Raw genomic sequence first — 14,365 nt, forward strand, 5'->3', positions numbered from 1 at the left:
TCCTCTGTTCCCCACAGGCAAGTACCCTAGGGCTCTGCTCAGTAGGAGGCATTGGGAGAAACTTGTAGGAGGTAGTTTCACATCCTACCTTTGGTTGAAGCCAAGAGACCCAGACCCTGTCTTAGAGGGTCACAAGGCAGCGAGGGGATAGAATCCACCAGGTGGGAAATAAAATGTGTCAGATGACCAGTCCAGACAAGTAGAGAAGTAAGGGTCATTCCTAGTTTGCGTGACCAGAAAAGTCTTCATGCAAAAACTGAAGGGAGGGTGGGAGTGGGGGTGGGGGAACTGGGGCTGGGGCAAAGGGATAGGAAGGGCTTGTCAGGAAAGGAAAATAACCAGGGCAGAGAGGACACTCCCTCCTCTGACCTCCTGACACACACCGTGACTACTGGTCTCACTAGGTTGTAGCTTACTCATGTGTCTGTCTCAGGCCCTATATTGGGATCAAAAGAAGGCAAAACCCACTGTCCAAACAAATCATCTCTGTGTCCCCAGTGTCCAGCCCAAGGGTAGGTATCTTGTGAAAGCAGCGGGAGAGTGACAATAGATAAATGAGTAGATAGATGGAAGGATGTGTTTGGGAAAAGGGTCAGGAAATAAATCTTTTCATCGAGGGATACTGAGCAGCCATTAAGAATAGGACACTGTGCAGGATGACGGGGCAGTGAGGCAAAGGACTGAAAAGGCAGGCTGGCATCTCACATGTGAAAGGCCAAGTATTTGGACTTTACCCTGTAGGTAATGAGAAGGGAGGAGCTGAGGAAGGAGCAAAAGTTTAGTAAAGCTGAATCTGGCAGTGAGTGCAGGGAGAACTGAGCAAACGTGTGAGGGCAGGTTGCTCTGCCCCCTTGGTTAATACAAAGGTCCCAGTGGGCACCAGGCTACAGACACAGAGACCTACTGGAAGAAGGGGGACTATCGCCTCACACACCCACCTCCTATCCTCTCGGTGCTCGAAGTACCCCCGTCCCCGGTTTTCTTCATAAGGCCTCTTGCGACTCTGGAATTGTTGTCTATCTGGTTTGAGTTGAGATGCTTCGGGTGGGAGGAAGCTGGTGGGTGCTTCTTGCTTCATCTCTGTCTTCATTTCTACTGTCAGGACAAAGCCAGGTGGTCAAGACACTTGGAAACTCCTTAGCTATCACTTTTCTGGTTCCTTTACCTCAGGATATGTTGGCGGGATCCTGACTACACTCACGATGGGCTGGGCACAGGCAGCTTGCTGGGTTCAACGGAAACCTGCCCAGGGAACCAAGAAGGCTGCACTGGAGAACAGGACCAGGGCAGAGGGAAGTCGGGGATGGTCAACGAGGCACATCTGCACTGCCAGTTGATGGGATGACAGATGTCAGCCAGATAACTCTCAGGCTTCATGTGGGAGAGGGGACTTCAGCACTGAATAAAGACCAGCTCTCTTAATAAGGTCCACCCAAAAGTGAATAGCTGCCTTTGGCTACTTTGCCAAAGGCCTCAGGAAAGTTGGCAGCTACCTTGGTCCGCAATGAGTGGGAGAGCCCTGGAGAGTTTCTAACATGGGGGCACCTGGGTGGCTCAGTCGGCTGAGCATTCGACTTTTAATTTCTGCTCAGGTCATGATCCCAGCATCGTGGGATCAAGCCCTGCATTGGGGTATACGCTGGGCATGGGGCCTGCTTAGGATTCTTTCTTTTCTTCTGCCCCTCTCCCTGGGTCATACTCTTTCTCTCTCTAGAAAAAATAAAGAAAATTTCTAAGATCCCTTTAAACTTTGAGATCCCATGATCCGACCTTCTCTAATTATTCCTCCCAGAGAATCTCTCTACCTCATTTCTTACAAAGCGTCGTCTGTCTGGAAAGGGAGGTGGGAAGGTTAATCCAACAGGACACTGTGGGCCCACAGCTAACTCCACTGGCTTCAGTCACTCTACCATAAAGCCCAGAATCATTCCAGAAGCGAGGGTGTGAACTTAAGCTGGCCTATAGGTGTGATGGTCTTATTAAGTCACACCACAAATAGAAATCCTGACTTTCTATTTGTGGTGTGACTTAATAATCCAAGCACCTAACAGAGAGCAAACTGTGGAAACCAGCGTCTATGCTGACACTGTGGATCACTCACATCTCCTCGTTTCAGCACTCAAGCCAAGACCACCTCGGATCCTTAGCCGTGGCATAGAGAGAAGGCTCCTGGGCACCCAGGGCAGGGACTGTGCTCCCCCATCTGGAGAGCCTCCATGCTTCCCAGCAGAGCCGAGCTTGCAAGAGGCCCTGATAAATGTCTGTTGTGGGGGTCCCTAGATGGCTCAGGTCATGATCTTGCAGTTCATGAGTTCAAGCCCCTCATCGGGCTCTACACTGACAGTGTGGAGCCTGCTTGGGATTCTCTGTCTCTCCCTCTTCTCTGCCCCTCCCCCTCTTGCAATCTTGATCTCTCTCTCAAAAATACATAAACAAACATTAAAAAAAAAAAGTCTGTTGGTAACAGCACAGAAATGACTCTCCTTGGGCCAAATGATCCCACAAGTCTCACAGAGCCTGACACAAATCTGCAGTTTAACCTACATTAAAAGTAAAGTCCTGAGCCACCCACAAGAAATGTCCGGGGATTTCACTTTGTGGATGAACCAGAATGGAATTAGATAGAATCAACTACACAGAATCAACTTCACTAAGTACAGACACTAGGGCTATAACACAGTGACAGGAACACAAGACTGGGAGGCAGTTCTGGCTCCATCATTACTCAACAGTGGGACCCTGCTTTCTAAATGGTAGGACACAACTGGTTGGGAATGCTGCTTATTAACCAACAGCAGTGGCCCAGGCACCAGTTTCCTGGGTGCTAACCCCAGCTCTGTCATCAGATAAGCCACCTCCTCAGTCTGTAAAATGGGAGCAGAGAGCTGGGTTGCATCTGTGTTTCCCAAACTGACATTGCAAGAAACTTTGTTCGGCGAAGACATATTTATTCACATATTTGGGAAACCCTGGGTTTAAACAATGTGACACAGGTTTTTTTTCAGTCCAGGCCTTCTGAGAGCCTTTAATGCTCCCAGAGGTGGTATAGCACGTGCTGCATTTCCAGGTATGTTTTAGCCAAGGAACCCTTCCCCGGGAAGTCCCTAATGACATCTTCTGGAACAATATTCTTCAGAATGCAGAAACTACTAAATACTAAACTAGCTTTAGAAAGTCCTTATTAGATGGGGCACCTGGGTGGCTCAGTCGGTTAAGCTTCCAACTTTGGCTCAGGTCATGATCTCATGGTTGGTGAGTTTGAGCCTTACATCTGCTCTCTGCTGTCAGCACAGAGCCCGCTTTGGATCCTCTGTCTCCCTCTTTCTCTGCCCCTCCCCCGCTCACGTTCTCTCACTCTCTCCCCCTCAGAAATGAATAAACATTAAAAAATAAAAATAAAAAGTCCTTGCTGGATTCTACATTCTAAGACCTTAAATAAGAGTCAAGTACTGTCCTCTGAGTCTAAACTCTCCAGGGTGTTGATACTAACATCTGAAAACAGATACCATGAAGACTCCCCTCTCTCAACACCCGGGAGCAGGATTAAGTTCTCTCCTTCAAAAGAACCTTTCCAGAGTGACAGACCCCAAATGGACCATCCAAGAGGAAGCTGCAAAATCTCTCTGGGAAGACGGCTCTAGGCAGAGGGTAAAGGCCACGTACAGATTCTAGCTCCTTTGAAAGAGATGTACAACGTGTACTTTCCCACCTGGGCGATAGGCCTGCTGCTGCTCCATTTCCAGAGGTCTCCTCTCGTAGCCAGACTCGTTCTCTTGCTTGATGACCTGGCTTTCATAGAATTGGTTTTGCCTGGTAATATTGTCCATGACATCTTAAAACAAGAAATGGCTAGTTAGAAAGGTGCTTCTTGGGACCAGAGGTGGGTTTTTGGTGCTACACAATGTCATTCTCAGTGGGGACAGTCTGCCAAAGGCTAAAAGGTGTGACAACCCCTTCAGATGGAACCTATCTGGGCAGTCAGCAGCCTCAACTGCCTAAGGACGTGCCCTCTTGTCCCTCAAATGATTGGCGATACATCTGTGACTGGGTTGTACAGAATCCCAACAAACAAAACCAACTGAGGCAGAACCGCTCTGGTTAAAGTGAGAAGATGGGAGGGTCAGAGAAAGTACCCAGCTTGATCTCACTCCCTAAGTCCCCACTCAAAGGCTGTGACAACTCTATTGGCAGCTGGGACTCCACGCAGCACAGTTTAAAAACCACCAGTCTAGCTGTCTTATGACGTGGTATGATGTGTAGGGAGCTGGCTTCAGGGCACGACCTTAAAAACTACTCAGGGCGCAAATCAGCCCGCTGCCCAGCCCAACTCACTGCACAGCCAACCCTCTTCAAGAATCTCTTCCACCCCACCATAGCTGCAAAGATAAAAAGTAACCATCCCAATTGACAGGGAAATGGGGGGTGGCGGAGGAACAGTTAGGAAAACAGGAGTTATGATAATAGTGGCCTTTAGACTCATTAGGGAGAAGTCATGAAATATATGGAGCTAGGTGGGAAGGGTTTCAAGGAGGTGTCTCATGGAATCAGACTAAGAAGAGAAGCTCGTTCTTATTATAAGAATATTATTAACTATTTGTGGAATGCACACTACATACCAGACCCTGGGTATAGCTTAGAATAAGCTTGCCTCACTGAAGCCTTCAGTTTTGTGAATAGGACATACATTAAACAAATACTTAAACACAAAAAGCAAATTCTAATTGCATTCAGGTTTACCAAGAAGTACCAGGAGTTAAGACAGGAACCCAGAAAGTAACAGAGAAGCCATTCCTGGGGTTGTTACAACATGTGAAAGTTCAGAGGTGAGACTAGAACCAGAGTAGCAAACCCAAGAAGAACCTTGCAGCCAAACCCAGAGAGAAGTCTGGAAACCTAGGACGAGCAGCAAGCAGGTTCTCTACCCCAGTGGCAAGCTCTGCTAGGTGCCTCTAGGGCCCTACTGGTAGCTGTGCCAGGACCGGCAGAACCACAGGGAAGGAGAGACTATTCTGCCACTTGCTAACTGATTGGATCCTTTCTCAGAGGACAAATACATCTGGGCACAAACCAGGTGCAGCCCAAAGGGAGGAAAGTAACGGATCACGTGATCTGCCACAGCTCTGTTTACCAGAGCCTGAAGGAAGGGTTGAAGTGGGGCATGAAAGGGGCTCAGAGGATTTTGTTGTAGGGGTTACAGGAAAAAGGAAGAAATAGATTATCTCCCTAACTGGAACACAGGGAGTGCCTTTCAAACTATTTGGTTTCTTCTGGGCTCTAAGCACAGTACTCTTCTTTCTACAAATACTCACATCTCTCTTTTCAAATATCTCTCCTGTGCCCACAAAGGCAGCCTCACCCCGGATGATTCTGGGGTCCTTCTCCACCCTTAAAACATCCACCTCCTATTGACACGCAAGCCCAGTGCTAAGCCTCCTACACATGTGACCTCATTCATAACAATCCTGGGGGGCATATTATTATCCCTGTTGTGCACGCAAGAAAACCAGGGCTCACAGAGGTGAACTGACTTGCCCAAGTCATAGACACACCTTTGGAACAAAGTCTGTCCAGAGTCTAGCAGTCCCTCTTCTGAGACACCTCTGGCCACTGGCCCTTCCTCCTAGGCATTCCTGCAGCATCTCTCCTGCCCTAGACATACACTCCTCCTTCCCTCACAGGTCTCTGCAAAGGAAGTATTCTTCCTGGCATGTGGGTCCCGGACAATCCCTAGGCTGCTCTCACTGCTAATTTATACTCAGGTCGCCCCCCTCCAGGACATCACATCTCTCACCAATAAGTCAGTAAGTACCCAATGCCAACCCAGTTTGTCTCTTCCCTCACCCTCTTGCTCTCCTCACTTGGCTAACCTCATGGCACCCTCTTTTCAGAGCAATACCACAAATGCTGTATGCCGGAGTCCTTTCTACTTACTCCTTAACTTCTCCAATCACCACTCCCTTGTCCTGCTAGAAAACCACGTTTTTCTAACTCCACATTTCCTACCTCCCATACTAGGGTCTTCTCTCTTGACAATCGCAGATCTACCCTGCCCCTCTTGTTCTGAGCCATACCTTCTGGCTCATGCAGTGGTTCCTTACTACACCCTGAGATCCCCCCATTCCCTGGGCACACAAATAACTGTTTCTGAGGACCAAGGAGCCCTCTCGTGGAGACACTCAGTCTCAGAAACACTACCCCCACTCCATCCTGAGACCTCTAGCCAAGTCAACAGGTTTTCTTTCTCTTTCCATTCTATACTCTCCCCTCTTCCACATATGCTAGACCACACGTACACTCCTGTCCTGGACAGAAGGATCCTCTATCCCCCAGATACTGCATTGACTTCAAACTCCATCAACTTGCTATCAGCCGCACCCCACCCCTAGCTACTTTTCTGTTCTTCAAACAATCCATACCGTTAATCCAAGACGACTCAGCAGTAGGCGCTGAATTACCTGTTCCCAGAATCCACCCAGCTCAAGATCTCTAGGTTCCTTGTCCAGCGAGGCATCCTTCCCTCCCTTGCCTGCCCCCAGAGATGGGGGTTTCCTTCTACCTCCTCTGGAAGCCAATCAGAAGATCCCCAGGTATCCTAGTACCAAATGCCCAAGTTGGCCGTGACTCAAGGTTGGCCTTCCAGCCCTGGATCTCAGACTCCCCCAGGCCATCCTTAGACAGATGGGGGTCCCCACAGTCCAATCACATGGTAGTCTCCCACATCCCCTAAATGCTCACTAGCCAAATACCAGAACACCCAGTCCATCAGATTTCCCCCTGGCCAGACACCAGCACCTCCACCTCACTAACCCATCCCAGTACCAAATATGAGAACTCCCCATACCCCACCCAGCACCAAACTCCAAGATCCTCTATTCTTAAAACTCTTCCAGCCCTAAAAACACGGCTCCCTACGTCCAGCCCACACGCTGGGCTAGCACAGCCCCAAAGCCCCCCCCCCCCCCCCCCCCCCCCGGCTCCAAACCCTAATATCGTCATTTCCAAGACCCTCCTCGGCCCCCGGTTAGAAAACCTCTTGTTCTTCCGACTCTCTTCGGCTCCAGAAACCACGGCTTCCGGTCTCCGAGCCCCAGACTCCGGAATCCTCTACACCCCCGGGACCTTCCTCATCTCCGAAACCAAGAGCCCCCACTCCAGTATCTCTCCTGCACCGAATGCCAGGGTCCACCCTCCAGTCGTCCCGAGGCCCTGGGCCCTAGATGCTTTTCAGCGGCAGGTAGCAGGATCCCCCAATCCTCAGACCATCTCCCCGACCTCAGGCGCCGGACTCCCGCGTCCCACAGCCCTTCCTCGGCCCGGACTCCGGGCTCCCCGACCCCCGCCCCGCGCACTCTCACAATGTCCGTCCGGCCCCGAGTAGCCGCCAGGCTCCGCGTGCGGCTGCAACCCGGACGGCGGTGGCTGCGCGGTCCCCTCCAGCTCGGAGCCCCCCTCGGTCTCGACCTCCTCGTTGTTGTGCCCGGGTCGCCCCGGTTCGTCGTCGGCCTCGAGCTCCCGCTCGTCGTCGGGCTCCTCGGCCTCCAGCGCCGCCTGCAGCCGCTCAGCAAGCTCGGCCTTGAGGCCGCGAGTGTCCAGGCCGCGGCGCTGCAGTTCCTCGCGAAGTTCGTTCACCTTCAGACGGCGCACATCCATGGCCCGGGCCCCCGGGGCGGCCCCCGAGCCCGGCCCGGCCTCCCAGGGCTCTGTCCCCCTTAAACCTTTCCTGTCAGGAGGCGAAGGGGGAAAAGGGGGGGGGGGCCCGCTCCAATGGCGGCGGCGGCTCAAAATGGCCGCCGCCGCCACCTCCCCCTCCTCCGTGGCCCCATGCGATGCAACACGGGTGCCAATTGGCCACCGCGTGGAGGCAACGGGCGCGGGCCTGGAGACTCAGCCAATCAGAGCGCGGCTTTCAAAAGAACGGCAATGAAAGGGCTCCGTAGCACCCGGGGAGGAAGCGTTGGCCTACGTCGCTGCCGCCGCCGGAGCGGAGGGCGGGAAAAGGCGGGAGGCGGAGCACGCGGTGATTGGGTGGCCCCCGCGCGCCCGCTCCCGTAGGGTCAAATGAAGAAAAGGGAGTAAGGACTTGGCCCAATCAGCGATGGGATCTCAGAATGAACCTCCCTGCCCACCCCCCCACCCCCCGCCACTCACACATACACACTCTCGGCCTTTCCTGCGCGGTCCTTTCATCAAACTGGTGTCTCCTGTAACACATACCCTGATTGGTCTAGATCTCCCGCCCCTAGAGGAGTACAAGCGGATAAAAGCACTAGAACCAATCAAATGGAGGGTCGGCCGACCAACTCCCCCCTCTTCCTCCTTTCATGTTTGCCTTTAAGAAACCGGAAAGATGAATTCACGAAGGACCTGCCCCTTGCCGTTAGGGCGGTTTCAAAACAATCTGTCCACCAATTGCAATTATCGTTTTAACTCACTAAAGCTAGTACAGTTGGATAGCTTTAGGAAAAGCCAACCAGATTGGCTGTTCTTTGGCGGACGGCCTCACAAATGTCGCTGAAGAGGGAGGCCGAGGAGACAGAGATTAAGTAGATAAATTATCCTTAATCTGGAAGAAACTCAATTGACTACGAAAAGCAACCTTTTGACTTCAGAGAGTACCGGAGTTTTGAAAATAGAGGCTAGACCAACAACGGGAAAAAAGTTGTAAAGGAAATCGCACCCTCTTCCCTTTGATAGTTCATCTCAAGGGGCGCCTCTTTCCACGATCATAGATTCGCTGCAGTCTTTCTCTATGGTTGGCATCTTACGTGGAATGGGCGCTCTGCACGCGACCATAGAGACTTCCCCACCTCCGAAAGTTCTCGGGTCTGTACCCCAAATCTTCTGAGGTGCTGTTCAGTAGTTCTGGCTGTTTGGCGTCTGTACTGACAAGCTCGAACACATAGGTCCGTAGTTCAGCCTCACGCTACAAATGCAAACGCCACAGATTCACAATGTCTACTGCTGCACCACCTGTCGCCTCTAACTCAAAAGACACAAAACTTCCGTGAAATACACAATCGTGCTACACAATGCAAACGCCCGCTGCCCACCGAGCCATACCGCAAGCCCACAAAAACCACACACCACCACCACCTCTACTTAGACAAAAGCACACACAACACAGATAAACAAATGGCCGTGAGTCAGATCAGATACATCCGTAAAGGGGATAATACACCCAACTGCAGTGTAGATGTGGCCACTAAGGTCCACACAGGCAGGAGGCATCAAATGATAAAGACACGGGACAGTTACACTACAAGCTGACAAGGCAACCTCGACACACAGCACCCACTCAGAAACGGGGCAGACACTCACGTGGGCCCGGAGGTTCCAGTCCAGACACCCCGCCCCTCGCCCACGTCCGACTTCCTCTCTCCTCCCAGCTTCCCACAATGATTTGTTCTGAAAAAGTTTGTGGCCCGGATTGAACTGTCCTCGGGTTCTCAGGAGCTGCCACCGGGGGGCGTCCGGGCGCTGCCAAGGGTTTCTTCATCTGCTGCCCGATAGACCCAGGAACGTGGGCATGCAAAGCACAGGGTGTTTGTCTTGGCAGCAATCCCTTTGTGCGCCCTCGCTGATCGGAGGTGTTCTGTGCCTGTGTTTCTATGTGAACCTGAACATTTGAGTCTGTGAGTACCTGTTGTACTCTCTAGGTATTTGTGCCACTTTATTTATTCTGTAATCTGTTAGTCTAGTTTCTTCCTATTCCTGGTGAGTATCTGCCTTGCATATGTTTGCAAATATGTTTGTTATCTGTGTAATTTTGTATGTCTGTTACTCTGTGCGTCTGAATTTCAGTGTCTCTATTTGTGGCAAGGTATGCCTGAGTATGTCCTAATGGGTCTGTTACTTTGGGGTGAGGAGAAGAGTCTCTTTGTGACAGGAGTATCCACGTGCCTCTTCCTCACTAGGAAGGAGAGTCGGCATTTCTTTGTATGTCTTTTTGCCTATGCATATGCTCATTTCTACCCTCTTGATAAAGAGAGAACTTCTAGACCACCAAGCTCTTCTTTTTACTGATGGGGAAACTGAGTGGCCAGGGAGAGGGGCCACATGACAGCTGAGTGGAAACAAGAGGAGACAGAAGTGTGGTTATAAAGTTTTATGTGATCTGAGCCCCTCTGGAGGCACCAGAATCCACACCTCTGTACAGGAGGCTTGAGGGATTGGCTCGGGGGGGGGGGGGGGGCAGCATGGCCCAAAAGGAGGGAAATTGTCTCCTGGGGAAAGGAGGCATCCCTAATGCATTGCACAGGCTTGAGGGGAGGCATGCCCCCACATGAGGGGAGAAGGAAGCAGAGGTGGCTAAGAAAGGGAGAGTCGCACAGAAGAATACTGTAAGATTAGAATCTTGGAATCATACCTTGGAATTCTAGACCAGTACACCTTTAGAATCTTTGAACTTTTGAATCTTACAACTACAACATTTGAATCTTAGAACTACAGTGCCTAGGAACTTAAGATTTAGAATTGTGGGTTCTTGGACCCTCAACTAAAACCCTAGAAAGGTGGAATGCAGCATTGAACCTCAAGGTATCCAACATTAGAAATGATTAAAACTTTGGTATCTAGCTAGTCACAACTAACTGTAGAGTTTTATACCTTAGTGCTGAGGGTCCAGAATCTTGGACCAATAGACTCTAGAGTACCTTGGAACATATAACAGAACAACATTAGAATCTTTGAGTTTAATAATCTAGAATCTTGAAGCATATGGTCTAGAATCTTAGACACAGAGAATCTAGGTTCTTAGACTAAGTCTTAGAACATCACATCTTAGAACATTAGACCTTTGAACCTCCATCTTTAGACTCTTAGAACTTTTGAATTGCGCATTTCAACCTTAGATATTTAGGATCCAGAATCTCATAAGAGTTTCAAGGATCATGAAGCCTTAAAACTTATAATTAACCATTATTAGAAGCTTTGAACTTGAGAAGATAAAATCTGGAAGCCTTATGATGTAGAGTCTGATAAGCCAGAGAATTTACAGTCTAGGAGGCTTAGAACATCAGATTTTAGAACATTAGGCCTTAGAACCTCCAGGTCTAGAATTGTAGAATCTAGAATCTTATACCCTAAGAATTCAGAACCCTAGAAAAATAAAATCTAGAATCACAGAACCTTGGATCCTAGAACCAGAATCTTAGAGCTTAGAACCCAAAATCTTGTGGGCTTTATGAAGAATCCTAGAACCAGAAAAATCTAGAGCCATGGGCTCTCAGAGCCTTAGAATATAGACCTTGCAACTTCCATGTCTAGAACCTTAGCACTTTAGAATTAGAGACTTTGGGATTTTAGGTCCTTAGAGCCAAAGACTAATAGCATCTTTGAAACCTAGAACCTTTGAATCTAGACTCTTTAAACCTTAGAATCTAGAATCGTGGAATGCCAGACCTGGAAGGATCCTTAGGGATTGCAGTACAACCCCTTCCTTTTACACATGGGGACTCTAAGGCATGGAAAAAGGAGAGGATCTGTCTGGGATGGAAGTGGAATAGGTAGGAAGAGAAGGCTGTAGTTTGGGGTGAGGCCTGGAATGGAGAAATAGTTGATAGGGTAGGCTCCCCCAGTGGCAGTGCCTAGCTTGGGTCCTGAGAGGGAGTCCCAGGTAGAGGGTTGTCTTAGGCTCCATCCTCCTGCCCTGGGGGAGCTGGGGAGCTCCTTTCCGTGGGCAGAGTAGGGCCGGGGGCGGTAGAAGGGCAGAGGACATAGCGTCCAGCAGGATGGACCTCAGCCGCGGTGAGGCAACTGCAAGAATCCTTAGGGTCAGGCTGGGTTAGGGGGTCAGCTCCTCCAGCAGCTCCAAGTGGTTCAGGATGCCCCCCACCCTCATCCATGTTGACATAGAGGATCTCGTCGGGCTCCTGGGCAGGGGGCAGGGCCTTCAGGGTGTTCTCCAGATCCTCCCGAAGTTCTGAGAAGCTCGGCCGGTCCCGGGGGTTTAGCTCCCAGCACCGGGACATCAGGGCATACCTAGGGCAGCAAAGTGAAGGGTGGGAGACTGAGCAGGCACTCAGAAGGAGGGCATTCTGGGAGTTTGGGGTATTTCACGGGACTGGAAGGAACCATAGCAGTTTGGGGGCTTCTGTAGGGGATTTGGGAACTCTCAAGAGTTTCTGAGGGGAGTCCTAGGACACTCAGGAGCTGAAAGGGGTCTTGGGGAACCTCTCTGAGTATCGTGTGGTGTTCAGTGAGGGTTTGCTAGAGCAGACTTTGCCCTCAAAGCGCTGGATGAATGCTCTGCTTTTCTCTGTGCGCTGTAAGTTTCATAAACTGTAAGTTTCATAAACACTGTCCTAAAGGATCCTGGGGATATCTCAGAGGAGCCCCGTGAGTTTGGAGAAGCCCCATATGGCAAACTGGAGGGTTGGCAGAGGGTCCTGAGGGGTGTTGAAGAGCATGTGGGGGAAGTATGGGTGCTCAGGAGTCTGAGGTGAATTAGAATTTGGGGAGAGTGGGGGGTCTCAGAGGCAGGGCCCCCAGGTAAGCTGGTGCAGTTATTCACTGCCCACGGATGCCCGGCCGAGGCGGCTGATCCAGCCTGCATTCCACACAGAAAGGCACCAGAGGAGAGGGCGCCTTTTGCTAGTCTGCACCCTGTGAGCTAGCCCTAGTCTTGTGGGGCATTGGTGAGGAGGCGTGGGGGTTCCTCAGCGGTCTGGGGGATTCTGTGCAGGTTTTCGAGGGTCGGGGCCATGTGGGGTGCTCAGGGCTTTTGGAGTGAAATCTGGGATTGGATTGGGGGTGGGGAGAGTCCTCAGGGTCCTCACAGTCCATCCAGACAGTCCACAGGCTGTTTCAGGCGGTTTCCCTGGCACAGGTAGTCGTAAATCTCGCTGTTCTCCACTCCTGGATATGGGGTTTGGCCTCGCGTGGCAATCTCCCACATCGTCACTCCAAAGGACCACTGTAGGGGGCAGAGGAGAGAGAGTTAGAGGGTCTCTCCTGCACAAAGACACCCCAATGCACAGGTACACCCACATTTATGTGCACGTCTGTACACAGCTATTTCTGTGGGGGCATCACAGCTCTTCACCGAAACACTTTGGCACAGGGACACACTGAGTGGCAACTTTTGTGTGTGCGCAGGCATGATGATCCATGCACACACGTACACACTTCACAGTCACATGGTCTTACGGGTCGCCCTGGACACTGTGGCTGTGCATACATACACGTCCTCACCACTGCCTCTCCCGACCTAAACTGTCCACACGTCCCATGTATGAACCTGCCACCATGCACACGTGGACCTGTGCATGTCGCCACCATGCCCACACCACCATTCACAGACACCCAGCACACCCCCAGACATGCCTAACACATGCGGTCAGGCCCCTGCACCGGGAAGCCCGGGCATCCCTGTGAGCCCAGCTGCAATGTGACATGAACTGGCCACTGCTCCCCACACCTGACACATACCACATCACTCTTGCTGGTGTAGACCCGGTCAGCTAGGCTCTCGATGGCGATCCACTTGACTGGCATCTTGGCGATGCGTCCCTGCCGGTAGTAGTCCCCATTGTAGATCTTCTTAGAGAGCCCAAAGTCTGCCACACACACGGACATGTTCTCGTTCAGCCTGCCCGGAATGGGGAGAGGAACAGAGTCACGGCATCGCCCCCTCCACCGGGAAGCCTGTCCTCACTCTCAGACACCTTTTCACCCCCTGCTCTGGCTGGCCTCTTTGGGGGTGAGGGTCTGTCAACCCCAGACCGAAGGGAAATGTGTTGCTTCTTGTTCCCTCCGTATGAAGTTTCACAAACACACCCATGTAACCGGCACCCAGATTAAGAAACAGAACACCGCGGGACATCATCTGTACAAGGAATACCACAGAGCAAAGAAAAAGCTGGAACTAACCAATATGCATGGCGACATGGGCTCATCTCAACAATAGCACACTGAGCGAAAGAAACCAGACACAAAGAAGTACACCTTCCGTGATTCCGTGACATTTAAGAACAGGTGACTGAAATACAGGATAGTATTTTCCCTGGGGGCAGTGACTACAAAGTGCTTGAGGGAGCCTGCCAGGGCCCAGAAATGTTCTTTACCTTGATCCAGTGGTGGTCGTTTACATGAGTCTATAGACATAAACATGCATTTGGCCACACACCTAGAATGTGTGTGTGTTACCTTATCAGCATACGTTGATTTTTTTAAGTATGAGAAAGGAAGGAACACATTACTAGTCCTGCCTGTAACCACCCCTCCCAGAGAAGCCACAGTCTTCGAGCATGGATTACTTTTGCCTGCTTTTGTGCTTTTCATAAAGAGAAGATTCTCTAATTTTTGCACCTGAGGTTCTAGGATCCTATTAAGAATTAATGATTTCTAGCCAGGGTGATGGGCTGGG

The 14,365-nt window shown here is 50.9% G+C and overlaps 2 protein-coding genes across 7 annotated transcripts in view; both read right to left on the minus strand.

Moving 5' to 3' along the window:
• HNRNPUL1 (heterogeneous nuclear ribonucleoprotein U like 1) overlaps positions 1 to 9,398 on the minus strand; it is a 36,540-nt gene extending 27,142 nt beyond the window's left edge. The window contains exons 1-3 of one of the 4 annotated variants that reach the window (XM_060651190.3): positions 9,319 to 9,398; positions 3,710 to 3,832; positions 939 to 1,095 (exon numbers count right to left, since the gene is read on the minus strand). In XM_060651190.3, coding sequence (XP_060507173.1) covers positions 939 to 1,095; positions 3,710 to 3,827 — 275 coding nt within the window. In that variant the 5' untranslated portion in view covers positions 3,828 to 3,832; positions 9,319 to 9,398. Of the gene's footprint in view, positions 1 to 938; positions 1,096 to 3,709; positions 3,833 to 7,355; positions 7,811 to 9,318 lie in introns of those variants that run through there. The other 3 variants (XM_060651188.3, XM_060651189.3, XM_060651192.3) reach the window with 3 other exon arrangements.
• A 692-nt stretch (positions 9,399 to 10,090) lies between these two features.
• AXL (AXL receptor tyrosine kinase) overlaps positions 10,091 to 14,365 on the minus strand; it is a 28,249-nt gene continuing 23,974 nt past the window's right edge. For all 3 annotated transcript variants that reach the window (XM_060651185.3, XM_060651184.3, XM_060651186.3), the window contains 3 exons: positions 13,429 to 13,588; positions 12,777 to 12,913; positions 10,091 to 11,979 (listed from right to left, as the gene is read on the minus strand). In XM_060651185.3, the coding sequence (XP_060507168.3) occupies positions 11,628 to 11,979; positions 12,777 to 12,913; positions 13,429 to 13,588 (649 nt within the window). In that variant the 3' untranslated portion in view covers positions 10,091 to 11,627. The remainder of the gene's footprint in view (positions 11,980 to 12,776; positions 12,914 to 13,428; positions 13,589 to 14,365) is intronic.

This window comes from Panthera onca, chromosome E2 (assembly GCF_046562875.1).
Source record: "Panthera onca isolate mPanOnc1 chromosome E2, mPanOnc1 haplotype 2, whole genome shotgun sequence".
NCBI classification, from domain to species: domain Eukaryota; kingdom Metazoa; phylum Chordata; class Mammalia; order Carnivora; family Felidae; genus Panthera; species Panthera onca.